Source organism: Anastrepha ludens, chromosome 2 (assembly GCF_028408465.1).
Source record: "Anastrepha ludens isolate Willacy chromosome 2, idAnaLude1.1, whole genome shotgun sequence".
Classification (NCBI taxonomy): Eukaryota; Metazoa; Arthropoda; class Insecta; order Diptera; family Tephritidae; genus Anastrepha; species Anastrepha ludens.
The window spans coordinates 166177977-166204977 of NC_071498.1; the positions used below are offsets into that span (position 1 = coordinate 166177977).

At 39.8% G+C, this 27001-nt stretch overlaps 3 protein-coding genes across 3 annotated transcripts; 1 reads left to right on the plus strand and 2 right to left on the minus strand.

The window, feature by feature from the left end:
- Positions 1–1557: 1557 nt before the first annotated feature.
- On the plus strand, positions 1558–16325 carry LOC128855620 (uncharacterized). The gene is made up of 5 exons (XM_054090671.1): positions 1558–1601; positions 4568–4673; positions 8869–9025; positions 15306–15929; positions 16004–16325. The coding sequence occupies exons 1-5, from the start codon at positions 1558–1560 to the stop codon at positions 16132–16134; spliced, it is 1062 nt and encodes a 353-aa protein (XP_053946646.1). The 3' UTR covers positions 16135–16325.
- Positions 16326–18159: 1834 nt separating this feature from the next.
- LOC128855781 (mucin-19-like) lies at positions 18160–19226 on the minus strand. Its single transcript, XM_054090958.1, has 2 exons — positions 19167–19226; positions 18160–19095 (listed from the first exon to the last, which is right to left on the minus strand). Exons 1-2 carry the CDS (start codon positions 19179–19181, stop codon positions 18259–18261), a joined length of 852 nt encoding a protein of 283 aa, XP_053946933.1. The 5' UTR covers positions 19182–19226; the 3' UTR covers positions 18160–18258.
- Positions 19227–25750: 6524 nt separating this feature from the next.
- Positions 25751–26801, minus strand: LOC128855782 (RNA-binding protein 12-like). Its single transcript, XM_054090959.1, has 2 exons — positions 26731–26801; positions 25751–26659 (listed from the first exon to the last, which is right to left on the minus strand). The coding sequence occupies exons 1-2, from the start codon at positions 26743–26745 to the stop codon at positions 25793–25795; spliced, it is 882 nt and encodes a 293-aa protein (XP_053946934.1). The 5' UTR covers positions 26746–26801; the 3' UTR covers positions 25751–25792.
- Positions 26802–27001: the final 200 nt, after the last annotated feature.

Below are 27001 nucleotides of genomic sequence, written 5' to 3' on the forward strand. Positions count from 1 at the left end.
AATACTTTTTCCGTAATCACTTACGCCAATTTGAAAGACATGGTTTCGAGAAAACGCGGTTTAAAGTTCGCGGTCAAGGAAAAAGAAACTTACCGAAGTTGGACGCTAATCAGCACCACCAGGCTCATAGAGCAAACCCTCAGCTTCCTCAAAATATTCGTTTTCGGCGAGTTGTGCCTCTCTACGAGCACTGCGGGCCTCCTTCGTGCAGTCGCTGTGACGTCGGTCTGCGCGCGCCAGTGTAACGTCGTCCATCTGATCGGCGAACATCTTGCACTGATGCCCAATGATGCAGTCCAGAGATCCCATTAGCCTCAAAATCGAACTGTAGCCTTCATTAAACAATCCGGCAGCGATGTACGCGGAAATGTCAATAATTTTTTTTCCCGGAATTGAGATGTTTTGGAGTCATGCGCCACACCGTGGCGTTGAATGACTCGTTCGCGTTCTGTGTATTCCCGCCCAAGCACTTATTGAGGAGATCATTCGTTGAGAGAGCATCATAAATGGGACGAATGCTGGTCTCAACGTCGGGTGGAATAAGACGCGGCGAGTGCTTGTAGGACTTCAAGCTTTTGGTGGCCTCGGCCCTACGCCACTCGCACCAGGTGTCTTCGCCTGCGGGGCAGTTTCCATGTCTGGGCTTTTTGTCTGTCGAACAATAGTGATCCAGTGTCGACATTATAGCCTTTCTCATGTTCTCCACAGAATTTGCATTTCTCCTTATTGCCAGGCCGTAATAAATTGTTAATTTTTTGATTACACCATCTGTCAACCGCCCCTTGCCACCGAGTTTGTTCGTCTTTTTAATATTTCGCAGTCGCGTGCCCATTCTTTTTTGGACATGGCCCACACACTCGCGAAAGTCTTGGAGTCTCCGTCGCCGATATAATTTAAATACTTTACCCGTGCATTTCTTCCGACCTTTCGAACATGTCAATGATGGCATCAACCTCCATCTTTCCTGCTGAACCTTCGTGATTTTTCGTACATAATTCTTCGTGTTGTTCATACCAGTCTTCATATTCTTCTGTGCCTTTCTTCGGAGCCCACGCAGTACAAGCTTGGCAATAGGAGCTTCTTACCACCATATCGACAACTTTCCCGGTATAATGCCCAATGAGCGTTGTTACGCCATAGAGAGACGTGAAACCCCGCTTCTTCTAGGAACCATCGCCAGACACTTTCAAATGAGTTTCGTGGATTCCGTTTTCAACATTCTTCTTTCTCTCCTGCTGGACTGCTTCCTTCGTGGTTCTCTCGAAAGCCGCTTGTGCTGCATTGTGAATGTGTTGCACCACTCTATTGTACGTGGTATTCGATAACCCCTTGCAAAAATCCATCAGGCCACAAAAAATGTTGATTCCTTGTCGACCTATGCCCAGTAGTCGAAAAACGAGGCCAATTCTCCTATTGATTTCATAGCGCGTATTTAGAGTTGGCCCCGAATTTATTTCTCTCCGACCACATGAACATGAAACAACAATCTTAAAACCCAAACATCTTTGTCCACATTCCGCGAATTTCACTTCTTTTTTACAATTTGCGCAGATAAGAATGTCCGAGAGCGCGCCAAAAACTGTCGAAAATTCGATTATTCTGTACGTGTGAAGCACATTCACAATCACAGATTCTGCACTTGAACTTGTAATTTTTTTTCGAGCAGAACTTGCATTCGGATCGTCCTTAACGTTTTTCGTAAATCGATTTCCATAAAATTTACGTTTTCTCGAAATCGAACTACGCGTCGCGGAGTCTTTTTTGCCTTTGGGATACATCTTTACTCGCCAAGAGTCGAGGCAACACTGAAACTAGCCCGAGAAACTGACGAAAAAGATGCGTGAAGAAGAAAGGGAAGGGAGAAGAGTATTTTAAGAATGTAAGTTTAGTGTAAATTCTTGGAAAATAAAACAACACGGTATTCCGGATTACGCGCGCAACGGGGATCCTTGACGCCAGGCGCGCTCGGTCGGCTCGGCGCGCGCCACTTTCAAGTGGCATATCTTCCATAATTTTCAAGATCGGCTTTTGAAATTTTGCAATAATATTCTTAGAGCATATACCTATCGGTTAAGACAATAAAAAAAAAATCGATTTTTTGAAACGTCTAAAGGTACTTCCCCCCTAAACTGATCGAGGCACGTAACAAAAAGATTCGAAGTAAAATCTTCTCCGAGAGCACATCTTGTTTCGAGAGTATTATTACTAATTAAATTTTGTATGTTTTCATGTAGATATGGATGTATGTAATAAAAATTCTAGTAATGAAACGCCTAATTTTGAATCTTTAATCCGTTTTTATGTCTTTTTTAAGTGCTATACGTTTTAGCGTATGATCCCATGGGACAATGCAAGGCCAACTGCGAGGCGCGGCGCTTTGCTCCAGACTATACTGCGCATCAAAACTTTACACAGTTTGACAAAAAATTCGATATCTTCCGAACGGATTGGATGAACAAAGTTTTTTTTACAGATTATTAAAGGTGAGCATTGTGCGCTTAATCTGACTGTAATATTGTCCATTTAGAGCGTGAAGAAAGCAAAAATAATTGTGATTGTTTATAAAAAATTATTATTAAAAATTATTGTTTCAACAAATATACAGTCTATGAGTGTTAAATCGATAGAGTAAACATTTTTCGGTAACCGAAATAAATTTCATCAAATTATCAATTGTAGTTGCTGAGATATTGATTTTACAAGAATATCATGCAAAAAAATTCAATTGTTAATAACATAAACAAAAAGCGAAATAAAAAAAAACTATTTACAGCAATTATTATGTGACAAATTCTCTATCCAAAAATGCGTTTGATTTTAAAATAGGGAATTTGGTGGAAAATTCGGGGCCCACTTGACGTAGTTTGACTCAAATGCAAAAAAAAAAATTCAAATTTTTTAACGTTCTGACTATCTCTAACCCCTTAAGTAGAACGAATTGAAAATTTTTAGTATCTCAGACAAGAAACCTACTGGGCAAATTTATGAAATTCATAGCTAATCCGATCCAGGCCAGGAGCCTTATTTTTTTTTTGCTTCCTTAAGTCCAAGTAACATTTCCTTCTCATTCAAAAGGGAAAGGAAAAGGGTATAGGGAATAGAAAGCCCATTGTTCTGGCGGTATAAAAGTGATTGAAAATGGTTCTAAAAATTAGACGGGGTAGGAGAATTATGTGCCCTGGACGAAACTTTTTTCACAGAATTTGCAAGGCGCCACCACTCGCTGCCATTTTTGATTGCATTGACCCGTTCGATCTGGCTGCAGTGCCACTTGTTTTTTGTCTATACTTCATTGCGTTTTAAACCATTTTTTTAGAGCAACCAACTATGCTGGCTATTCGCCTTTGGCTTTGACCTCTTTTAAGCAAATTTTTAAACAACTGTCGGTATTTAGGGCTGCAGTGATTGGCTTTTCGCACTTTTAGACCTAATTATAAAGGGTGGTTAAATTTCAAGGGCCGATGTTGGATGTGAACCACACCTTAACCTTCTGCATTTCATTTGACATTTTTCAATTTCAGACTAATTCAATTTGAACCATGGAAAGATACATAATCAAGCACCGCGTTAAAGTTATTCAGGGTTATTATTAAAACGGGCTTTCAAATCAAAATGCATATCGCGCACTTCGTGATTTTTTCGAAGAAAATCATCTTCAGTGATGAGGCACATTTTCACCTCATTGGATTCGTCAATAAGCAGAATTGCCGCATTTGGGCGAATGATAATCCAAGAGTGATTACCGAAAAACCAATGTACCCACAAAGAGTGACTGTTTGGTGCGGTTTATGGGCCGGCGGCATCATTGGGCCGTATTTTTTCCAAAATGAGGCCGGTCAGGCAAGGCAGTTACTGTGAATAGTGTTCGCTATCGTGAGATGAAAACGAACTTTTTATGGTCCGAATTGGAAGATATGGATGTGGACGATATGTGGTTTCAACAGAACGGTGCCACTTGTCACACAGCTAACGAAACAATGGCTCTTTTGCGCGAAAAATTTGATGGCCGAATAATCTCACGTAGCGGCGATGTCAAATGGCCGCCAAGATCATGTGAATTGACACCGTCGGACTTCTTTTTTTGGAGTTATTTGAGAGAAAAGGTGTACGTCGATAAGCCAGCAACAATTCAAAAGCTAAAGCATGAGATAATTCGGCACATGAACGGCATAGAACCTCAATTATGCCTCAGCGTCATCGAAAATTTGGACCATCGAATGGAGGTGTGCTGCCGAGGCCACGGTGGCCATTTGACCGATATTTTGTTTCATACGTAATTGAGCTATACCAATATTATCATAGTAAAGAGAAATGACAATAATTTCGTAAAAAAATTGTATTTTATTCAAAATCAACACCGGCCCTTGAAACTTAATCACCCTTTATTAAGAATTTAAATTTACTTTAAAGTTATAAAATTGATATTTCTTTAATTTCTTATTACTTTATTCTAAAATCATAAAACTGAAATTCTTCAATCGTATTCTTTAATGAATTTTTATTAGAAAGGTGCTCTCCATTGCTGAAACTTTATTTCTATTGGTTTTAATGCCCACCTTTTTTGCAGTTACTCCACTTCATCGCACATCGCCTATGTGCGAGTAAATCTGTTGGTATGCGTGCCCCATTTGCCCTGCTATTTGACCAACAAATCAATTACACTTCTTTCGAAAGTAATTACTCCTCTTCAGTCGAGTCAAATGCCAACAAGCCACTAACAACGAGCTGCTGTTGCCACTGGTTGGGCGCACACACACACACATACACGCACATACACATCTACTTGTAGTATGTAAATTTTTAACATCATCAGCAAAACAATTGAACTGTGGCGTACTCGAAACTTAGCGTCGAGTGTACGGTTAAAAATTTATTAGATATTGTCAATGGGCACTTGCGCGTGCGCACTACACAACTGCCCACCACCACACACAGCACTAGGCCATTGTGTGCGCTGCGGAACATCTGACTAAGTAAATGGGAAACTGTTGCAATTACTTGTCAGTGGTGCAGATGTGCAGATGGATGTGCATAGGTGTTAACAACTATAATTGTCTCGATTATTGTGCGCTGCGCTTCACGGCGGAGATCAATGAACGTCCGCACACCGTGCAATTTGTCTTGTTTTTGGCAAGTTCGGATGCTTTTGTTTTGTGCTGTTGATAAATGCGTAACTGGCGCGAATGTAAATGCTTCATTCGCCATTGTTTGGTTCACGCTTGGCTAACTATGTAGCTGGTGCGCCAGCTGATCGGCGGCATGAATGGATCCCAGGGCCATAATAATTCCACTTTAAATCGTTTTTTTTATACCCCAGAGCGCACTTGTGCCCAGGGGTATTACAATACAATTTTGTGCGCATAACGGTTGTATGTAACAACAGAAAGGAATCGAAATAGAAATAGACAAACTGCTCAGACTGATGAGAGGCGCCGATAAATCGGCTAAAGCCTTATCCGTCCGGATATAGAGTCGTCCGTGTGCACGATGAGTCGAGCAAAAATGTATATTATATATTTTAATGAAACTTGGTACTAGAGATGATCAAAAAAGATCGGTGTTTCTAAAATCGTTTTTTAATTTTTTTGTCTTTTTCAATATTTTGGTAAAATTTCGGTGTGAATCCTTTTTTTTTCTTTCCAGTCTACTTTTCTGTTTTTGTTCTGGTCTGCTAACTAAACAAAACCGCTTGGGAAGTCGATTGTCCAATTTCTAATTTCGTTTTTGAATAACTTTTTTACTAACAAAAATAACAAAGGCTTCCATGATCCGTAAACGTCTAGCAGGAAAATCCTTTGGCTGTGGCCCAAGAATCCTGAGATGGATGTACATCATGATGAAAAAGCCAATGGTGACATATGGAGCGGTCGCTTGAGCACCGAAAGCCGCTCTCTCGACAATACAGGCAGCGCTAACTGAGCTTCAGCGCTTGGCATGCGATGCTTCAAGGGGGCGATGCGGGCCTGCCCTACAACTGCAATGCTTGACCTGACACTGCTTCATATAGTTATTCAGCAATCAGCCAAAGGTTCCCTGTTGAATATGACCAGGGAAATCTGCGGGAGAGGAAACGTGATGTCATCTAAAAATATGGAACTACTGAGGCTGCAGCTCTCACTCACCCAGCTATACAGGTATGACATCACTAAAGTCATCAAACTCGAAAAGAAGTTCAGAATTGAACTGGACGATAAGTTAAACTGAAGTAGACCGGCATTTGAAAAGAAACTCCAGGAGCCTATGCTGACTGGTACACAAATGTCTTGAAGACCACAGGAAATATAGACGCTGGAATATATTACCCCAGAACCAAGCGTTCCGAGCCAATGGGTGGTTTTCCAAGTATCTTCCAAGCGGAGTTGTATGCCATCTGTCTATGTGGAGAGATAAGCTTGGACAGAAGTTTCCGGTATGAGCGAATTGCCATTCTGAGCGACAGTCAGGTAGCACTCAAGGTTCTACCATCCTGTGAGATTAAGTCCTCTACTAGGAACGCACAATCGCATCCGGCTAATTTGGATCACAGAACACGGGGGTATAATTGGGAACGAAATTGTGGACGCATTGGCGAGACAGGCTGTGGCCTCGCCTTTAATAAGACCCGTGCCCTTTCTTGCTTTGGGACAACACACCATCAAGGAGAAGCTTAGGAGTGAAGAGACCGGGCTAAGGGAGGTTTGCTTGCACCAAACTATGGCACTACGCCAGGCGAAATTCTTATCGGGTACAGCCAAAAGAGGTTTAAAAGACTCATAACTATCCGCCAGAATAAACTGAGAACGCTCATGGATAATCTCGCAAGCCACAATTGACTGCGTAGTCATCTGCACACGATTGGGATGTGGTCCACTAGTTCTTGTCGTTTCCACGACCAATTCCAGGAGACTCCAATGCGCCTTCTCCTTGAATGTAACGCGGTAAAAGTTGAGATATATTGGCCAACCGCAGCCAGAAGAAAGGCTCAATATTTGATTCAGCGTAATTCCAACCCAGCTCTCTCCTGAGTTTAATAAGTTAACTGGCTCTGGATGAGGTCGAAGTGCAAACCTCTTAGAAAATCTATCTATCTACATATCTATCTACTAAATGATACAAATAATTTTGATGAAAAATGATTTTGAGGAATGAAAATCTTTATTTTGACCTTTTCACGCTCCATTACTTGTCTGTGGGTGTTGCTATTCACTTGGAAGCGGCCAGGACGGTTTTTCCGCATACGGTGCAATCAGCTCGCAACTTCCGGGCTTTGCCCAAGTACCCTTTAGGTAGCTCCAGAACATCCGTTTGAGAGCGAGCAATTGTGAGAAGGCGAGGCATTGCAGAATATCTGGTTGTGCGCTGGATTTAGGACACGCCACGTAAGAATCCTTCCCTAATGAAAACGACAACAAAGCCTCGGATGCTTATTCTGATATCGACCCCTGCAAACGAACTAAGGGCTACGATTTGAGGATATGCACATGGAATGTCCGGTCCCTTAATGGGGAAAGTGCCTCTGCCCGGCTGGTTGATGTCCTCGTGAGAGTAAAGGTTGACATCACTGCCATTCGAGAAATATGATGGACAAGACAAATATAAGACAAGAAGGGCATTGTACCTTGCGATGTCTGCTACAGCTGCAATGTAAAGAAGCGCAAATTCGGTGTTAAATTTACAATGACAGAGAGACTACGTCGCCAAGTACTGTCGTTCTTTTAAAAATATTTCCTCGAACTGTTCCTAATCGCTATGTCGCATACACTCTTGTAATCTGGCTTCTGTACTTCGCGCCACTCGCTGGAGAAGTGGTGTCGGTATGCCATTAACTTCGCGAACGATATTTTCATTTAGTGCTGGGATGGTTGCTGGATCCGTTATTAAATATTCCATATGTTGAAAATGATGTAAGATTAGTCAGATTTGGTAAAAATGATGGAACGCAAGTAAGGTTTATTAAACAGTGGAGGTGCCACGCCTGCCTTTGGCAGGATAGGAGTATTTCAATAATGACTCAAATAAACTCGCCCCAGTTTGGCACACGCCACTCCCCTCCTCTTTTAGCTTGGGCATATATACTTGTGCTATTGATATTGGATTTCTACCGCGCCCACGTTTTATATGTTAAATACAAATTTCTGTCAGTCCCTCTGATGTTACAAGCTATAACTCTCGTTGTCTAGGGGTTCGCTTGATTCCAAAAATTAACAGCCAGCGCAAATTAAATTTTACCAAAGTGCGGTCCGAATCGAATTTAGCCTCCCTTACTCGTTTTTACTTCAATTTCTTTTTGTTAATTTTGCTTCTGCTCCGTTGCCATGCTTCATCTATTTGCGTTCGTTTGATTATTTATTTTATTATTTTTAATGATCTTTGAGTAGTTCAGCACAACTGCTTTATTTACTTTGGTACCTACAAGTAACGGGTTCGTCAATACAAACGTTCACACGGCGGCGTTCTTGTTTCTGTAGCGCAATTGCGTCTGCTGTTTCACCTCCAGTCAAGTGGCACCATACAAGGTAGGCCTGTGTAACTGACAGATGAAGATCATTTTTCTCAACTGTCGATCTGTAAGTGCGCACAGTCCCACTGACAAGTTGTGCAGCATCAAGACCATTTGATTTATAAACCTTTGCAGTTGCTCGATTTTTGCTTAGTGTAATTCTTAGTTCGGTCGTGTGCGCATTTTTCTAAACTAAATTTGCTAAAATTTAAAAGGCTGTCAAGTGCGAAAAAGAGTTAAAAAAAAATAAAAATAATTTCCTTATAAAAATAATTGCAAAAATTGATTGCTTGTAAAATATCTGAAGCGAACGTTCGTCATGGTATGAAATAATTACAAAAAAAGTTGCAGTTAGTTACTAACAAAATAAAATTGGCTTGTCTTTTCAGGCCACCTTTGTGAAAGTTCTGTTAGTTGTGTGCCTTTGTTGCCAACATTTATGGATTACTAAAGGCGCCACTCTCTCTTCGTTACGTATAAACCATGCAGGCAAGACGCAGCAAAGAAATACCGAATATTTGCCACCTCATACAACTGAAAACTATGGTAAGCAAGTTGGGAGATTTTGAATACAAAAATTAGAACTTTTAGCCACAAATGTGATTTGCATGTGCATCATACCTTGTAGGAAAGTCCATTAGTAATGTATTGGTGGCAGAGAATGTAAAGAGTAGAAAAGTTCGAATTCCTCTGCTAAAACTCACGAAGGGCAGGCACTCTGCTTAAAAGGCAATGGACTCAAATGTTAATTCTGAATCCATTGAATCTCTGTTGTATTTTTACTATTTTCCACATAAACAACAGAGCGATTCCATGTAAAGTGGTCCAAGTATTTGGGACATGGTCTTAAATTTTTCTGAAAATTGGATTATTCGTAAGCTTTACTCAAGCTTAAGAATAAACTGAGTAATTCTTAAATAATTTTTTGTGATTTATTCAGCTTTGTAAATTGTTTGTATGGAGAAAAGAAATATCTTCGGTTCTTTTTGACATTTTATATTTTTTTTATTTGGTTTTGGGATAATGCAGATTAAAAAAATTTCGTGTGGAAACAATTTGCAAAACGATTTTAGGATGAGACGGATTTAGAAAACAATGTCTTCCAAATTTTTCCAAAAAAAAAAATTTTTTTCTATCTGTCTTATCCTAAAAAAAATTTGCAAAACAATTAGGGATAAGACAGATTTAGAAAAAAAAAATGTTATCAAATTTTTATCAACATTTTTTTCAACAACTTTTTCGAAAAAAATTGGAAAAAATCTTTAGGATAGACAGATTTAGAAAAAAAAACTTTTGAAAAAAATTTTGATAGTCTGTCTATAAAAAATTTGCAAAACGGATTTAGAAAAAAAAAATTTCAAAAAAAATGTTGATAAAAATGATGACATGATAAAAATTTGAATAACATTTTTTTTCGGAAAAAAATTGGAAAAAGACAGATTTTAAAAAAAATTCTTTTAAATTTTTCCAAAAAACCATTTTTTTCCTAGCCTGTCTTATCCTATAAAAAATTTGCAAAACGGATTTAAAAAAAAAAAATTTTCAAAAAACATTTTGATAAAAATGATAACAAGATAAAAATTTGATAAAAATTTTTTTTCGGAAAAAAATTGGAAAAAATCTTTAGGATGGACAGATTTAAAAAAAAATCTTTTCAATTTTTCCAAAAAAACATTTTTTTCCTAGCCTGTGTTATCCTAAAAAAAATTTGCAAAACGGATTTAGAAAAAAAAATTTCAAAAAACATTTTGATAAAAATGATAACAAGATAAAAATTTGGTAAAAGTTTTTCTTCGGAAAAAAATTGGAAAAAATCTTTAGGATAGATAGATTTTAAAAAAATTTTTTCTAACAAAAAAAAAATTTTGAAAAAAATTTTGATTAAAATTAGATAAAAATTTTTTTTCGGAAGAAAATTAGAAAAAATCTTTAGGAAAGGACGGATTTAAAAAATATGTCTTCCAAATTTTTCCAAAAAATAATTTCTTTTTAATCTGACTTATCACAAAAAAAAAATGTTTTCAAGCATATGTATATATACTAGAGCGGGTCGATTTAAAAATCGCTCATTGCTCTCTGAAAATCGCATTCTAGGGATCAAAATAAGAAACTTTGCCGAAGGAACCATACCTCTAAAACGAATTCTGATATCCCCCAATTTCAAAATATCACCATTTTTGGCCTTTACATGAAAAAATCAGCTAAATGGCTATATTTTTTCTTTAGTTTTATTTATTTATAATAATATTTACTATTTATTTATAATAATATCTATTTTTTCTCTTAAGAAATTTATTTAGTCAGAACATATGTAAATGAAAAAATTTATTTTAGTGAGTTATAGAAAAGAAACTAAAAAGTTCGACCCAAATTGGGGACATCAGAATTCGTTTTAGAGATATGGTTCCTTCGGCAAAGTTTCTTATTTTGATCCCTAAAATATGATTTTCACAGAGCAATGGGCGATTTTTTGCCTCCCCATAAATCGACCCGGCCTAATATATACATATACATAATTAGGTGTTTGGCCGAGCTCCTCCACCTATTTGTGGGGTGCGTCTTGATGTTGATCCACAAATGGAGGGACCTACAGTTTCAAGCCGACTCCGAACGGCAGATATTTTTATGAGGAGCTTTTTCATGGCAGAAATACACTCGGAGGTTTGCCATTGCCTGCCGAGGGGCGACCGCTATTAGAAAAATGTTTTCCTTAATTTTGGTGTTTCACCGAGATTCGAACCTACATACGTTGTCTCTGTGAATTCCGAATGGTAGTCACGCACCAATCCATTCGGCTATGGCGGCTGCATGTCCCAGCTATTAAAGAAAAAAAGTAAGAAAACAATATGAATAGAGTGTTTTGCAAAAACACAAAAAAAATTTCAATAAAAAGAAAGGATTTTTTTCCAAAAAATATAAATTAATTAATTTTTTTTAATAAATTTGTTTGTTTAATAAAAAATTAAATTAATAACATAATAATATAATTTTAAAAAGTTAAATTAATAAATTTAAATAAATTTTTCTTTAATAAAAAATTAAATTTTTTTTTAATAAAAATATTTTTTTTTTAAGCAAATAATTATTTAAAAAGTTTTTTACCAAAATTTTTTATTTTAATATTTTGTCCTGAGAAGTAGAAACAAAACAATTATTTTTTTAATTGAAAAAGCCTTGGATTATTACTAGATTAAATTACTAAACCTAATTTAAATTTTTTTTCAACTTACTTCTTAATATACTTGAGCCTACAAATAAACCAATTTTTTAGAAGAATTCAAAGCCATTTTACTTGGATCACCTGACATGGAACCATTCAATAGTTAAAACTTAACCCTTTCACGGCCGTACTGTAACCAGCAGTTTGTTTACGAAAATGTGGTGGATTTTTTTAAATATAGGTACGATGTATGTATGTGTGTATATCCATCTATCTATACCCAATAGCCCAGAATATATATATTTTTACTAGTATCGCTTATAAGGGTGCTTGCGCTGGGATAATTTGTCCTACTGAGTTATTTGCAGAACATTAATTGGAACCATACAGGTATATGCCGTCCCGATATTAAACCCCGACTGGTCCTTGAGTGTATCGACAAGCTGAATCTATTAGGAACGAACAATCCGGCTAATTTGGGTCCCAGGACACAGCGGTATAATCAGGAACGAAATAGCGTTTGAATTGGCAAGATAGGCTGCGGCCTCGCCATTAATAGGGCCCGAACCCTTTCTTGCTTTGGGACAACACACTATCAAGGAGAAGCTTAGGAGTGAAGAAGCAGGGCTAAGTGAGGTTTGCTGGTACCAAACTAAGGGGCAACGCCAGCGAAATCCTTATTGGGAGGGCATAACCAAAAGAGGTTGAAAAGACCCAATGCTCACGGGCATTCTCACAAGCCACTGCAGACTGCGTAGTGACCTGTACATGATCGGGATTTGGTCTACAGGCTCATGTTGTTTATGCGACCATCGGAATTTGATCTACAGATTTTTGTCATTTATGTGACCAGTTCCAGAAGACTTCAATGCATCTTCTCCTTGAATGCAGCGCTATAGCGCGGAGAGGATTGATTCAAGAATTTGTTATAAGGAATCCGAAATTATAATGTTTTCTGATAGGCAAATTATTAAATCTTTGACTTCACAAAGTGTGTGGAGAAGTTGCATTTAGATACCATGAACATTAATGATACAATGATTTTGTCAAATCTTCTAGAAATTCATATGATTTTGGCGGAATCCAATATCCAACAATATGTATGCCATTATGGTCTCTAGGCCTCTTGAAACCAACTATGTCAGAGATGAACTCTGCCACAAGATATATAACACAGTTACACTAAACACAAAAAGGGCTAATATTTATAATTAACGCGCATCAGTCCCTTGTGCCAAGCTGACTTTCAAAGGCAAAAACAAAAAAAAAATTGGCCAACAATATCGCTTCATTTTGTGAGAAAAGAGCGAAATACAATGGCATTTTTTTATTTTGTATCTATTTTTCAATATATTTCTTTTATGATTTGTATTATTCTTTCTCTTTTTTATCTATAAATATTACGACTTTTAACTACTTTTCCGTTATTTACTACTTTCATTTGAATTTTTTGATGTTGTGTCGAATTGTTACACCAGGAAATGATTTGTTATAATTTTTCAGGACTGTACGCTCACAGGGGCAATTTCAAGCCAATTCCTTCTGTCGAAAGTTAACCCCAATGCTCGCTCTTGAGTTTTAAGTCACTTTAGATGCCTTTCTATGCAATCGTGCACAACAAATTGCGACTTGAATGAATCTTTCGATCTTGAATGAATCACTTATTTTTGTATTTGTATTTTTGCATTATTGAGTTGTTATTCGCCGGTTTGTATCAAGTAATGCCGTCATCGTGTCTTTATCAGCTTCAACCGGCCTTCCAGCACGTGGTGCATCTTCGACATCAAAATAGCAAGATCGAAAGTTTATAAGCCAGTTCTGGCACTGGCGTATTCTCAACACAGCTTCTCCATACACATCGGTTAGCTTCTTTCTGGCTTGAACTGCATTTTTACCTTTTCTATAGAAAAATTTTACGAAAATGTTGCTTATTGCTTCATTGCTTCCATATTTAAAAGGCCACCGACCAAAAACTACTGCGTAAAATCAATTGAACTTATTCACACACAAGCCTTGCTATATCAGCAGTCAAAACATATAATGACAATGCGGCTTAAGTGTGAAGTTAGCTGTGAAAAATACATTTAACTCCTCTGTGGGGAAAAACGAAATTACTTTCCGAACAATGCAATAGTATTTATAAGAGGTGGCGTTAAAGTAATCCTCCTATCAGAAAATGCTATACATTTTGCGATTGACCCCTAATGTCAGTTCTGTTTTGACATTTGTGTAGTAAACACATGCGAAATACACGTTAAAGAATGGTACGCTACACTGCTCCAGAACGCGGAATATTGCTGACTATTTATTTGACCAATAATCGGTCGGTGACTTTGGCACAACGTGAATTTCGTCGCAGATTTCCTCGCCGTCCAACGCCTACTGGTGAAACACTGCGACGTTTAGCCGCTCGCCTCGAAGAGATTGGCACAACACGAGATGCTGCCAGGCGTGGCAGACGCCGGAGTAGCCGTTCTACAGAGAATATTGCTGCTGTAGCCGAGGATGTCATGGAAGCGCTGTCGACATCGACCAGACGACGTGCCACGCAAATGGGTATCAGTCGACGGTCTTTACAGCGAATTTTGGTACAAGATTTGAAGATGTTTCCGTACAAAGTCCAGACGGTGCATCAGCTGTTAGCTGCTGACCGCCAATCGCGTCTAACATACGCTCAAGCCATCCTTAATCACCACCAAGAGGAAGATGATTTTTCATCAAAAATAATCATGAGCGGGTACGTAGATAAGCAAAATTTACGTTTCTGGAGCACTGAAAATCTGCGTGTAACCCACGAAGAGTCATTACACCCGCTCAAAGTCACTGTATGGTGTGCTGTTTTCGCTGGAGGAGTCATCGGACCTTTTTTCTTCGAAGACGTCGCGGGCCAAACGGTTACTGTGAATGGTGAGCGCTTCAGATCAATGATCAACGAGTTCTTTTTGCCGCAACTTGATGAATTGGGATTGGAAAACATGTGGTTCCAACAGGACGGTGCAACGGCACACACTGCACGTGCCACAACCGACATGCTGAAGGATGCATTTCCCGGGTGCCTAATCTCCCGTTTTGGCGATTTGCACTACTCAGCAAGATCGCCTGATTTGACCGCTCCAGACCTCATTTTTGTGGGGCTTTTTGAAGTCGCGGGTTTATGTCAACAAGCCTCAGACGCTTGCAGCTCTTAAAGACAATATCCGTCAAGAATGTGAGGACCTATCGCCGGAAGTTTTGGGCAAAGTGGTGGAAAATGCCATGAAAAGGGCTCAAATGGCAATCAACTGTAGCGGCGGCCATTTACATGACATCATATTCTCCACTTGATGTAAAAAAAATTAAAAGTCCAAATAAAAATAATCCACAAGAAAAATCAAAATTTTTCTTTTTGTTTTTTAATTACAGCCAAAAAACATCGCAAGGTTACTTTTGCGCCACCTTGTATTTTATATTAGCTTGAAAATGGAGGTTGTAAACTTTTGTATTGACTATAATTTTATAAAGAAATAAGCAACATTCAAACAAAAAAAACAGAAAAATAGTTACAACTGGCCAAAATGAAGATGTACGATCGTTTGTCGCTTTTTACTTCTTTTGCACTTCTTAATTTCTCATTATCATCATTGAACATAATTATGAAATATAAACATTTTACTTTACCCCCTTCAGCTGAGAAGCCCAATTATTACATATCCAATACTGTGCGCCAATCCACATACCAGTCACAGCAGGTCAACAAAGTGTCTCATCCCTTAATGCATTTCACTAGCAAAAACTTAAGCAACGCGCAACAATCGCACACAAAACTCTATACGTCGTACGCTGCGCCTGCATCTGGCTTAGCGCCTTTCCCATACTCCGCGCCACAACGAACCAATCAAGGGTCGTTGCCCACACTTCATCCGAAGTCCTTGGGGGGCCAACTGACATCAGCTGCAGCATCACAATCTCAAGAACTGGAATGGCAGCAACAACAACAACAACAACAACAACAATATGCAGATATACCAAAACATTTAATTGATCTGCCACTCGCCAATGCACCGTTGCTCATGATCGAAGAGCCCACAGCCTCGCTATTGACGCCCAGTCAAAATATCACATTGGAGGCGGCGCGCATTTTGGCATCAACGTTGCTGGAGGCGAACATCGAAGCACCATTGGAAACGCCCGGCCTTGCGCCGCTCTCCAATCCAAATGCCTTGGACCTGCCAAATAATCTCAATAGCACCGATGTTTTCATTGTGAAATCGCAAAAGAACGCCTACATCATACCAACGCCGTTGGACAAAGGTTTGTTAAAGAGGCTGGAGTGATATCTTTTTGCTGCAATTAATTTACTTGTATTTTTACATATCTGTTTGTAGATGCGAGGAATCCGGCAAACGTACGAGCGCTCTATCAAATGCGCGATCAATTGGACAAGGCTTATACCATAAATCAGTTTATTTTCATTATAAAACCGGAACGAATTAACTTCCTAAATAAATTGGTTTGATGCGGAGGCGCTGATTTGATGAATTGTTGTTCAGCAGACGACTGATTTTTTTTCGGTGTCATATACATTATGAGTATTATTGTTTTTGTTTTTTGTTTGTTTAGTGTTGTTGTTAGTTTGTACGAATATAGTATTAAGTTACTTTAAGGGTGTTATTTCTTGATAATTTGTTTGGTATTCTACTTAGGTAATAAAAATGTGAATGAAAATACTTTACGGTTAAGGCCACTGTGGAAATTAAAAAAAAAACATGTTTTTTCTTTGTTTCTGGGTGTTGGGTCAAGCGTGCATACGTAAAACGGAATGGATTTTTTTTTTTATAATTTGGTAAATAATTGTATGGTATTTATTTTTTGAATTTGATTTAAGTATAGGCTAGTAAATCCGAATAATAAATCTAAACGAGCCCAATCAGCGAATATGCGACTCTAACGATGGTAATTTGGTTTAAATTCTTGCACGAGCTGTATTTCATACCAGGTAGATACCTATGAAATAAGACTTTCTGCTATTAGTTCATAGATGTCGCTAGGAGTATTTTTAAATCTTCCCAAATGTCTTGTTTTTTTCGTCTGTCATCTGTCAACAATATTCAGTTCATTGTTTGTTGCGCTTCATACAATAATGCATTTTTGTCGCTCTTAAAAATGTCGAATTTCGTGTGGTAGTCAAGAATTACGATTTGCGGACATCGTTGATTTTCTGTTATCAATTGAAGAAAAGCGTTTCTCAAGCTCATCAAATGCTTATAGAAGCTTATGGTGGACATGCTCTAAGTAGAGCACAGTGCTTCAGGTGGTTTGAAAAATTCCGAAGTGGTGACTTTAGCGTGGAGAACGAGGACCGTGGCCGGCCATCGAAAAAGTTTGAGGACGCCGAATTGCAGTCATTGTTGGATGAAGATGATGGTCAAGCGCAAGAAATGATGGCAGAGCAGTTGTGAGTGACCCAAAAAACCATTTCCAAACGTTTGAAAGACATGGGCATGATTTTAAAGGACGGAAGATAAGCGGCCGCCGTGGTCGAATGGGTTGGTGCGTGACTACCATTCGGAATACAGAGAGAGAACGTTGGTTCGAATCTCGGTGAAAGAGTTTTTTCTAATTGCGGTCGCCCCTCGGCAGGCAACGGCAAACCTCCGAGTGTATTTCTGCCATGAAAAATCTCCTCATAAAAAAAATATCTGCCGTTCGGAGTCGGCTTGAAACTGTAGGCCCCTCCATTTGTGGAACAATATCAAGACGCACACCACAAATAGGAGGAGGAGCTCGGCAAACACCCAAAAAGGGTGTACGCGCCAATTATATATACCTATATATATAAGATGAGAGAACCGAAAAACCAATTCTGTTATCATATTATTGAGCGTTTCATCACCGTATTTTAAACGCTCTGCATTTATTTGGTCAATTCCGCTGCTTTTATTACTTTTTTAACCTTTAATAGAAATTCTGACACCATCACTTCGTTACGATCCGGTGCTTCTATGAAGTTCTCTGCGTTCATTTATATAGTGTGTACCGAAGTCTGTTGCATTTTCTATATTCAGTGAATATAACTAAAGTATTCTGGCCATCTGTTCAGTATTTTTTTTTTTATTTCTTTCCTTCCTTATTTTTGCGTAAATTTTTTCGAGGCTGATATGGTTTTGTTTGGCTTCTGATTGCCCTGTACATATTTTTTACACTTCCTTAACCGAAATCATTCTCGATACGCTGAACTTTCATGTTGATGTCCGGTGTCCATTTCCTTGAAAACTAATTAAAAATTTATGACTTTGAAGTGGTAACATGGTTTAAAATTTACACAATGGCTCGCCCAACATTTTGAAATAATTAGCTACTCGAGATTTTCCCCCGTTATCTCAATGCATTTTAAAATGAAACCGGTTGCTGACATAGCTCCGTGTTGCTAACAAGTCCAAATAAGTTCACATTTATCTGAATTATCAATTTCAAGGTTGGTAAACTTAAACGTTTATTTACATTTCTTAAATTTTACAACAATTTTTATTTGGGTTTTTTAAGGAACTTTAAAACTTAATTAAAATATTTACATAAGTAACAATTAACTAATGACAGAAAAAATCATCTCATTAACCAAACAAGTAAACATATCAGATTCTTACACGCGTTTGTTGGGTGGCAGGTAAGTGTTTTCGACACCACCAACTGGTGCGCCACCGTATTGTTGGGCAGCTGGTCCAGCTGATGCAGGTCCCTTCGATGCGAAGTCCAACACGGGTGCAATACCACCGTTCTGGCTGCTAGAAGGACCATTCAATCCATCGTATTGCGACTGGATAGCGCGTTGAGCATTTTCCGCATCAGCTGGGGTCTTGTATTTCACGAAGTGCACTTCGGGTTTGTTTGTGTGCTGATGGTTGAGAGACTGCAATTTGTTAGCCAAATCGCCGATATCAGCCTGTTTGCTGAGCACATAGATGGCGGTACGATCCTCGCCGACCGATTTGGCCAATTGCACAGCGGCGTTCTCAAGTCCAGTGTTTTCAGGTCCCTTGATGAAGACAACACGCAAGTTCTTCTTCAGCGAGTTAGCAAGTGGACCACTGTCACCAACATCATTGAATTCATGTTCGGGAGCAGTGTACGAGAAGAATTCCTTGTTGACTTCAGCGGGGGCGCTGTGGCTGGGACCAGAGGCGACTGGACCGCTGTAACTGGGGCCAGCAGCAGCAGGGCCACCATAACTGGGACCAGCAGCACCAACACCACCAAAACTGGGACCTGCAGCACCAAGACCACCGTAGCTTGGTCCAGCAGCACCAACACCTCCGTAACTGGGGCCAGCAGCACCAAGACCACCATAGCTAGGCCCAGAGGGAGCGATACCGCCATAGCTGGGACCGCCACTCAGACCGCCCAGACCGCCATCGATCGCTGGACCATAGTTATAACCCAGACTGCCTGCGTAGGTAGCAGAGATGAGGGAGCACAGCACCTGCAGTGATAAAAAAGAATTTTATTTGTAAGTTTTGGATGGAACTCCAAATGACATCCCGCATTCCTTACCACAAATGTACGCATCTTGAAAATTGAAATTGACTTTGTTTCGGCTTGGAACACAGCTGCTTTCTGTTGATTCCTTCGAAACTACAAGTGAATTTATACGAAATAAGTTTCAGTTAAAAAATGCAAAAGTATGAATTTGTGCAAAATGCAACACAAATTTTACGACCGAATTTGCCAATAAAATTATAAAAATCATAACCATAACGAAAACGACAAAATTCTGTTAAAAATATTTATAACAAAAAAAGTGCAAAATTCGCGCAGAAAATATGCAGGTGACGATCTTGTGAAGGTCAGGTCTGCGCGATTATGTCGAGCGCGTCAAGCAGTGGTGCACATCTGCGTACGTACGTTTGTGCGTGCCTATGAATATTTGATACATAAAAATTATACAAATTCGCCGATTGTTGTGTTGTATTGTAAGTTGTTCAACGACCGAATGCAAGCAGAAAGCGAAACAATTCAAATTTGGTATTAATCAGCCATTCCCAATGAGTTTGACTTAGTTTAGTTTTCAAAAGTGAATTTGATTATCTCTGTTGTTATCACTTCAGCATCGCTTGACACGGTGACATCGAAAAACAAAAAAAAAAAAACACGTCGAAGCTGTTGAGCTAATTTTTGCAATACAAAATAAATTGCAAATTTATGCGTGGGTGAATTCATTCGATATATGAAGTTGAAACAAAAACCAATGATAATTTAAAGAAAAGTGAAAGAAGGTTTTGTATTAGGTAATTAATTTTTTAGTTACGTTACAAAATGAATTTTAATGGTTGATGACTTGAAATGGCTGCATTAGTGCTCTTAATTGGGATGGTTATATAAATGCTGTCAAAGAGCTTGCATAGGTCAATTAGGTATTGGAGTGCGAAAGTAAGAGTACGTCGATGAAGTATACGTGTTTGGTTTTACTATTGATAAATCTCTTTGAAAATCAGGACTCCTTTTCTGCCACCACATGGCTGGGCTACTTCACTTTGACTCGGCTGCGTTTGTGGTAACATAGAAACCAATAGTAACGAAGGCGAAGCAGGTTTAAAAAGACGAAAAAGTGATCTCTCTTGGATATTGCTATTCTGTTTTTTTTCTTCTTTCAATTTCTCGAATTGTTTCAAACACAATCTCTATCTCTATGTCTACCTCTATCTCTATCTCTATCTCTGTCTCTGTTCCATCTCAATCTCTATTTCTGTCTCTGTCTCTATTCTATCTCTATCTTTCTCTCTCTACCTCTATCTCTACTTCGAACTCTTTTTCTAGTTTTATACCCATTTCTATCCCTATCACTATCTACATCTCTATCTTTTTCTCTATTTCTTTCTTTACCACTATCTCTATTTCTATTCCCATTTCTGTCCCTATTATTGTCTTTAACTCTATTCCTATCCTTCTATCCTTAGCTATATCCCTCTATATATCCAAAGTCCAATTCTAAGCCAATCCTGTCCCTATCTGTACCCCTATTCCTATCCTTCGCCTCATCTATCCCTATCCCTATCCCATCCCTATCCCTATCTCTATCCCTATCCCTATCCCTATCCCTATCCCTATCCCTATCCCTATCCCTATCCCTATCCCTATCCCTATCCCTATCCCTATCCCTATCCCTATCCCTATCCCTATCCCTATCCCTATCCCTATCCCTATCCCTATCCCTATCCCTATCCCTATCCCTATCCCTATCCCTATCCCTATCCCTATCCCTATCCCTATCCCTATCCCTATCCCTATCCCTATCCCTATCCCTATCCCTATCCCTATCCCTATCCCTATCCCTATCCCTATCCCTATCCCTATCCCTATCCCTATCCCTATCCCTATCCCTATCCCTATCCCTATCCCTATCCCTATCCCTATCCCTATCCCTATCCCTATCCCTATCCCTATCCCTATCCCTATCCCTATCCCTATCCCTATCCCTATCCCTATCCCTATCCCTATCCCTATCCCTATCCCTATCCCTATCCCTATCCCTATCCCTATCCCTATCCCTATCCCTATCCCTATCCCTATCCCTATCCCTATCCCTATCCCTATCCCTATCCCTATCCCTATCCCTATCCCTATCCCTATCCCTATCCCTATCCCTATCTCTATCTCTATCCCTATCCCTATCCCTATCCCTACTCTTTCGGTAATTTTCTAACACCTAAGGAAAAGAAGACGCTTAGTCTCCCACGATATGACTTCACATAGAGGCTCCATTTTAACTACCTCCCAGAATTCATTAGCAGCTCATGCTTTACAAGAACCCTAACGATGGCAGTGGTATGTAGCAACAATCACCATCGATTACTGCGCCGACGCAGTTGTCAATTCGGCCGCGTTTTGCGCTCAATCGGTGAATTCTCTTGAGATGGAAAACATCCTACCCACAAAAACACATAAATTTCGCAAAGATAAACTCCTTTCACTAGGCAGGCACGTAATAAACAAGAGATGGGCCTTGTACTATGGGTTTATCATACTACTACAAAGCCGGTTTTGTTATATAGAGTTCTTATATGATGGAACTCGCTAGGGAGGTGGGCATCGATGAAGAAGCTGGAGTGAGTCCAAGTATCTGTTCAGTGGTGCGCTTCGAACCCATCCTAATCTCGTGCATAACATAATGTTAAATGTGGTATCTGTATACATTGCGGGAAAAACTGTCGATACCACAATCAGATTGAAATACAGGCTTGATCATACTTATGGACATTAAACTATCCTCTGAAACTTGGACATCACTCGCCTTGTGATTGATCAGTGTACATCTTCACTTGATCTGAACATTCTCTACTAACATTTAGATATAGAATCTGTTCACGGATGGCTTGAAATTGGATGGAAGGTTTAAGCAAGGAGTTTTCTGCGAGGAGCTCTCCATCAATCTTAAGTTCAGGCTACCGGACAGCTGCAGAGTATTTCAAGCGGAGGTAATTGCAATCAAAGAAGCAAATGATTGGCTGCATACTTGAGTAATTAGTGTAAGGCAAGTAAACATTTATTCCGATAGCCAAGCAGTGATTAGGGTTATCGACTCGATGATGGTGCGCTTGAAACTAGCCTTGAAATGTTTTCTTTCCCTCGTATCCAAATTCTTAATATTAGGCCCACCTGAGTACCTGCGGATGAGCTAGCTAAACAACGGGCGAGGCGGATAGTTCCACCGCGAAATGAAAGAATTGAAACCAAACCCAGCGCACAACCAGATATTCTAGGATGCTTCGCCCTCCATCCTTGCAATTCAACGAAGAATCTCTCTTGCCAACAACAGCTACTTTGGACTAAGTAGGCGATTGAATAGAAAAGTCCTCTATCGACAGACAAAACTAACACTCTACAAGGCTCTCATCATACCCGTCCTAACGTAGGGCGCAGAAGCGTGGATGATGACAATATCCGATGAGGCGTCACTTGGAGTGTTTGAGGGAAAGATGCTGCGGACAATTTTCGGACCGATCGTAGGCGATGAACCAATGAGTTATATAAACTTTACGATGGCATAGACGTAGCGCAGTAAATAAATACCCATAGACTACATGGGCTGGGTCATGTCGTCCGAATGGATATAAACGCTCCGGCTTTGAAAGTATTCGATGCGGTACCAGCTGGTGGTAGCAGAGTAAGGGGAAGGCTTCCTCTGCGTTGCAAAGACCAGGTGGAGAAGGATTTGGCTTCAGTTAGTGTGTTTGACTGGCGCCGGTTAGCATGGGAATGAAACGACTGCCGCGCTTTATTAAACTCGACCAAAATCGCGTAAGCGGTTATTGCGCCAATTAACAAGAAGAAAACCTGAGCTCATGCTTTTCATTCCAAGTTGGCAATTTATTTCTGCAGCGATATCACTTTGATTTATGTAATTCGTATTGTTCAACTTACCCTCAAGGTTAGATAGGCCCCGTTTAGTCATAATCACTCCTTTTACTGCCACCTCCCGCTCATATCCTTAAGAAGAAGTTATGCTTTATCTTGGAGTTCCTTCGCTTTTACGTAAAAATATGAACGGTGCATATTTTGGCAAGCTTTTCATTTTTTTATAGAATTGCACTGTGCGCTCGCGTATGGTATACAGTTTCCACGGCATCTCTATGAAAACTATTATTTTTTTCTGGTAACCGAAAATACGAAGTGAATTTAAATATCCTTATGAAAGGCAGAAATTAACGCCTACTGATTTTATGCGCTCGCTTTTAACTTAAAGGTAATAAAAGGAATAATTTCTTGAATGAATTTAGTAGAGCTTATGTATACGAGGTGTGTTAAAAAAATAAGGTGACGTTTTTAAATTTCTTGGGCTATTTTTTCATGTTGGTACTGTCGCCTCGAAGATATGTTTACGGTTTTGGCAATGTTTAGTTTGTTTGTGAGAGGCATAAATAAGAGAAGCGTTTTGCATGTTCGGCGATTTTCTGCTATCGAAAAAACTGTATCAAAGAAGTTGCATCAAATTTTGTGTAAAAAATGGAATTAAGTGCTCAAAAACACTTGAAACACATGTTGAAAGTCAAAAAAATGTTTACAAGTGATATGCTTTTCACAGAAGGTCGAGAAGATGTGAATGACGTTGCTCATCAACAACCGATGAAAATGTTGAGAAAGTGAGAGAAAATTGTTATGGAGGATCGTCGAACCACAATGAGAGAAGTTGCTGAGGATGTCCTCATATCGGTTGGTTCACATAATCGTTTCGGAAGTTTTGGGCTTGAAGCGTGTGACAGCGAACATGCTCGAGTATATTGGTAAAACTGTGAACATATCTTCGAGTCGAGTGTAAAAGACAAAATAAAAAATGTTATCGAAAGTCGAATGTACGTAGCCCGCGAAATGTGAAATCTGCGCAAGCATTTGTTCACACAATTTTGAATTTTGTTTTCAGTCCAACTGTTTGTGAGCCAGGTTTCCGATCCATACAACGTTTTGATTGATGTTTGCTAAACTAGTATTCGTTGGTAATTTCCGTGCGATAGTTATAAGCGCTAAGCAGGAGCTAATGGGATGTACCATCCCTCTTTGACTAGCACAGATTATAGAGCTTAGACGAGCCGCTTGCTGCAAGACCGACGCCCGTTTGCAACCACACCTAACATTGGTGAACAGACACTGCAATACTAATAAGCCCTTAAACCGAATATGTCGGAGTGGCTTTACCAGGACTCCCTTGTTGCGCCTTCTCACATTAGGTCGCCCTCGAACGGATGTTCGGAAGCTACCCAGAGGATACTTGGGCGAAGCGTGGAAGTTGTGAGCTTGAGCTGCAGGGACTTTCCCGACTTGTGTGGAATTCTACTCATGGAACCATCGGATGGTTGGAAGATTTATTATGAAATTAAATGTCCGGTAGATTCATTCCAACCCCAGGGTGAGCTTTATAACTTATATGGATAGTTAGGACATAATCATTTCTTCCTCAACAATGGTAAATGTCGTTACGCCTCCCACGTAAGGCGGAAACACTTGCAATTGGGGAAACTCGTAGGCTACTAATCGCTGATTTCTCTTTTAACGGCAATATCGCTATTATTTCGGATAGCCAAGCTGCAATCCAGGCACTGGGTTCGGCTGTTATAACCTCTAAAGTGGGGGAACAAAGTAGGAATAGCCTCACCACGTTGAGTAAAAACCATAAATTTACCTTAATCTGGGTCTCGAGACACCGGAACATTGAAGGTAACGCAAACGCAGATGAACTGGCAAGAGTGGGATCTGCCATGAATAACATTTTGGGTGCAATCAAGAATAGAATTTCCTAAAAATACCTCCGAATTGTAGATTGTAGATGGAGAGATCAGACGAAATGCAAAATTAGCAGAATGTTATGGCCCTCCTAAAACCTCAAGCAATCGTCGACATTAATAAGCATGAAACGAAGGGACGCCTGGAGACAAATGGCAGTCATAACTGCTCTAACTGGTCTATCGGAGAACAAGCCGCCAAAATGGGCATCCCTCACAACACTCACTGTCATAGTTGTAAACAACCGCAGAAAAAGGAAACAATCTTCCATTTCCTCTGTGAATGCCCTGCCCTATGGAAGGACGGAATGTAAACCCTGGGCAGGCCGCTGTTTGAGAATCTCGAACAACTGTCTGGCTTAGACGTCAACAACCTAATAAGGTTCTTAAACCGCACAGACTGGATGTAGTCATGCCGCAAATAACCGCTAAACAAGTTGGTAACGAGGATGTGGCAACAAAATGGTGCGGAAGCGCTAGTTGGATTCTGGAAGAATCACCACTTTAACTAACCAACTAACCAATGACATTTTTACAGTGTTCTGCATTTGCTCAATTGAATAAAAAAATATATTAAGCAAAAACAAAATATATTCGGCGTTTTCCTATTACCGCAACAGTTCATTCTGTAAATATGTAGCCATTGAGCTTGGAATTCGTAGTGATGCTGTTCTCTCCATCGCCGCTTACTTTGATTTAGTGCAGCCAAAAATATGCAATGCCATTCAAAGGTCGACGATTGAAATAAAAAGGTCTTCTTAAGTCTTTCTATATGTAAAAATTTGTATTTGGAATCGTTAAAGGAACTTTAAAACTTAATTTAGATATTTACACGAGTAACAAATTAACTAATAACAGGAATTGTTTATCTCATCAATTCGCGAAAACAATAAACATTTCAGATTCTTATACGCGTTTGTTTGGGGGCAGGTAAGTGTTTTCGACACCGCCAACTGGTGCGCCACCGTATTGTGGAGCAGCTGGTCCAGCTGATGCAGGTCCCTTCGATGCGAAGTCCAACACGGGTGCAACACCACCGTTCTGGCTGCTAGAAGGACCATTCAATCCATCGTATTGCGACTGGATAGCGCGTTGAGCATTTTCCGCGTCAGCCGGGGTCTTGTACTTCACGAAGTGCACTTCGGGTTTGTTGCTGTTCTGGCGGTTGAGCGACTGCAATTTGTTAGCCAAATCGCCGATATCAGCCTGTTTGCTGAGCACATAGATGGCGGTACGATCCTCGCCGACCGATTTGGCCAATTGCACAGCGGCGTTCTCAAGTCCAGTGTTTTCAGGTCCCTTGATGAAGACAACACGCAAGTTCTTCTTGAGGGAGTTAGCAAGTGGACCACTGTCACCAACATCATTGAACTCATGTTCGGGAGCAGTGTACGAGAAGAATTCCTTGTCGACCTCAGCGGGGGCGCTGTGGCTGGGACCAGAGGCGACTGGACCGCTGTAACTGGGGCCAGCAGCAGCAGGGCCACCATAACTGGGACCAGCAGCAGCAGGGCCACCATAACTGGGGCCAGCAGCAGCAGGGCCACCATAACTGGGACCAGCAGCCCCAAGACCACCGTAGCTTGGTCCAGCAGCACCAACACCTCCGTAACTGGGACCAGCAGCACCAAGACCACCATAGCTAGGTCCAGAAGGAGCGATACCGCCATAGCTGGGACCGCCGCTCAGACCGCCCAAACCGCCATCGATCGCTGGACCATAGTTATAACCCAGACTGCCTGCGTAGGTAGCAGAGATGAGGGAGCACAGCACCTGCAGTGATAAAAAAGAATTTTATTTGTAAGTTTTGGATGGAACTCCAAATGACATCCCGCATTCCTTACCACAAATGTACGCATCTTGAATATTGAAATTGACTTTGTTTCAGTTTGCAACGAAGCTGCTTTCTGTTGATTCCTTCGAAACTACAAGTGAATTTATACGAAATAAGTTTCCGTTAAAAAATGCAAAAGTATGAATTTGTGCAAAATGCAACACAAATTTTACGACCGAATTTGCCAATAAAATTATAAAAATCATAACCATAACGAAAACGACAAAATTCTGTTAAAAATATTTATAACAAAAACAGTGCAAAATTCGCGCAGAAAATAT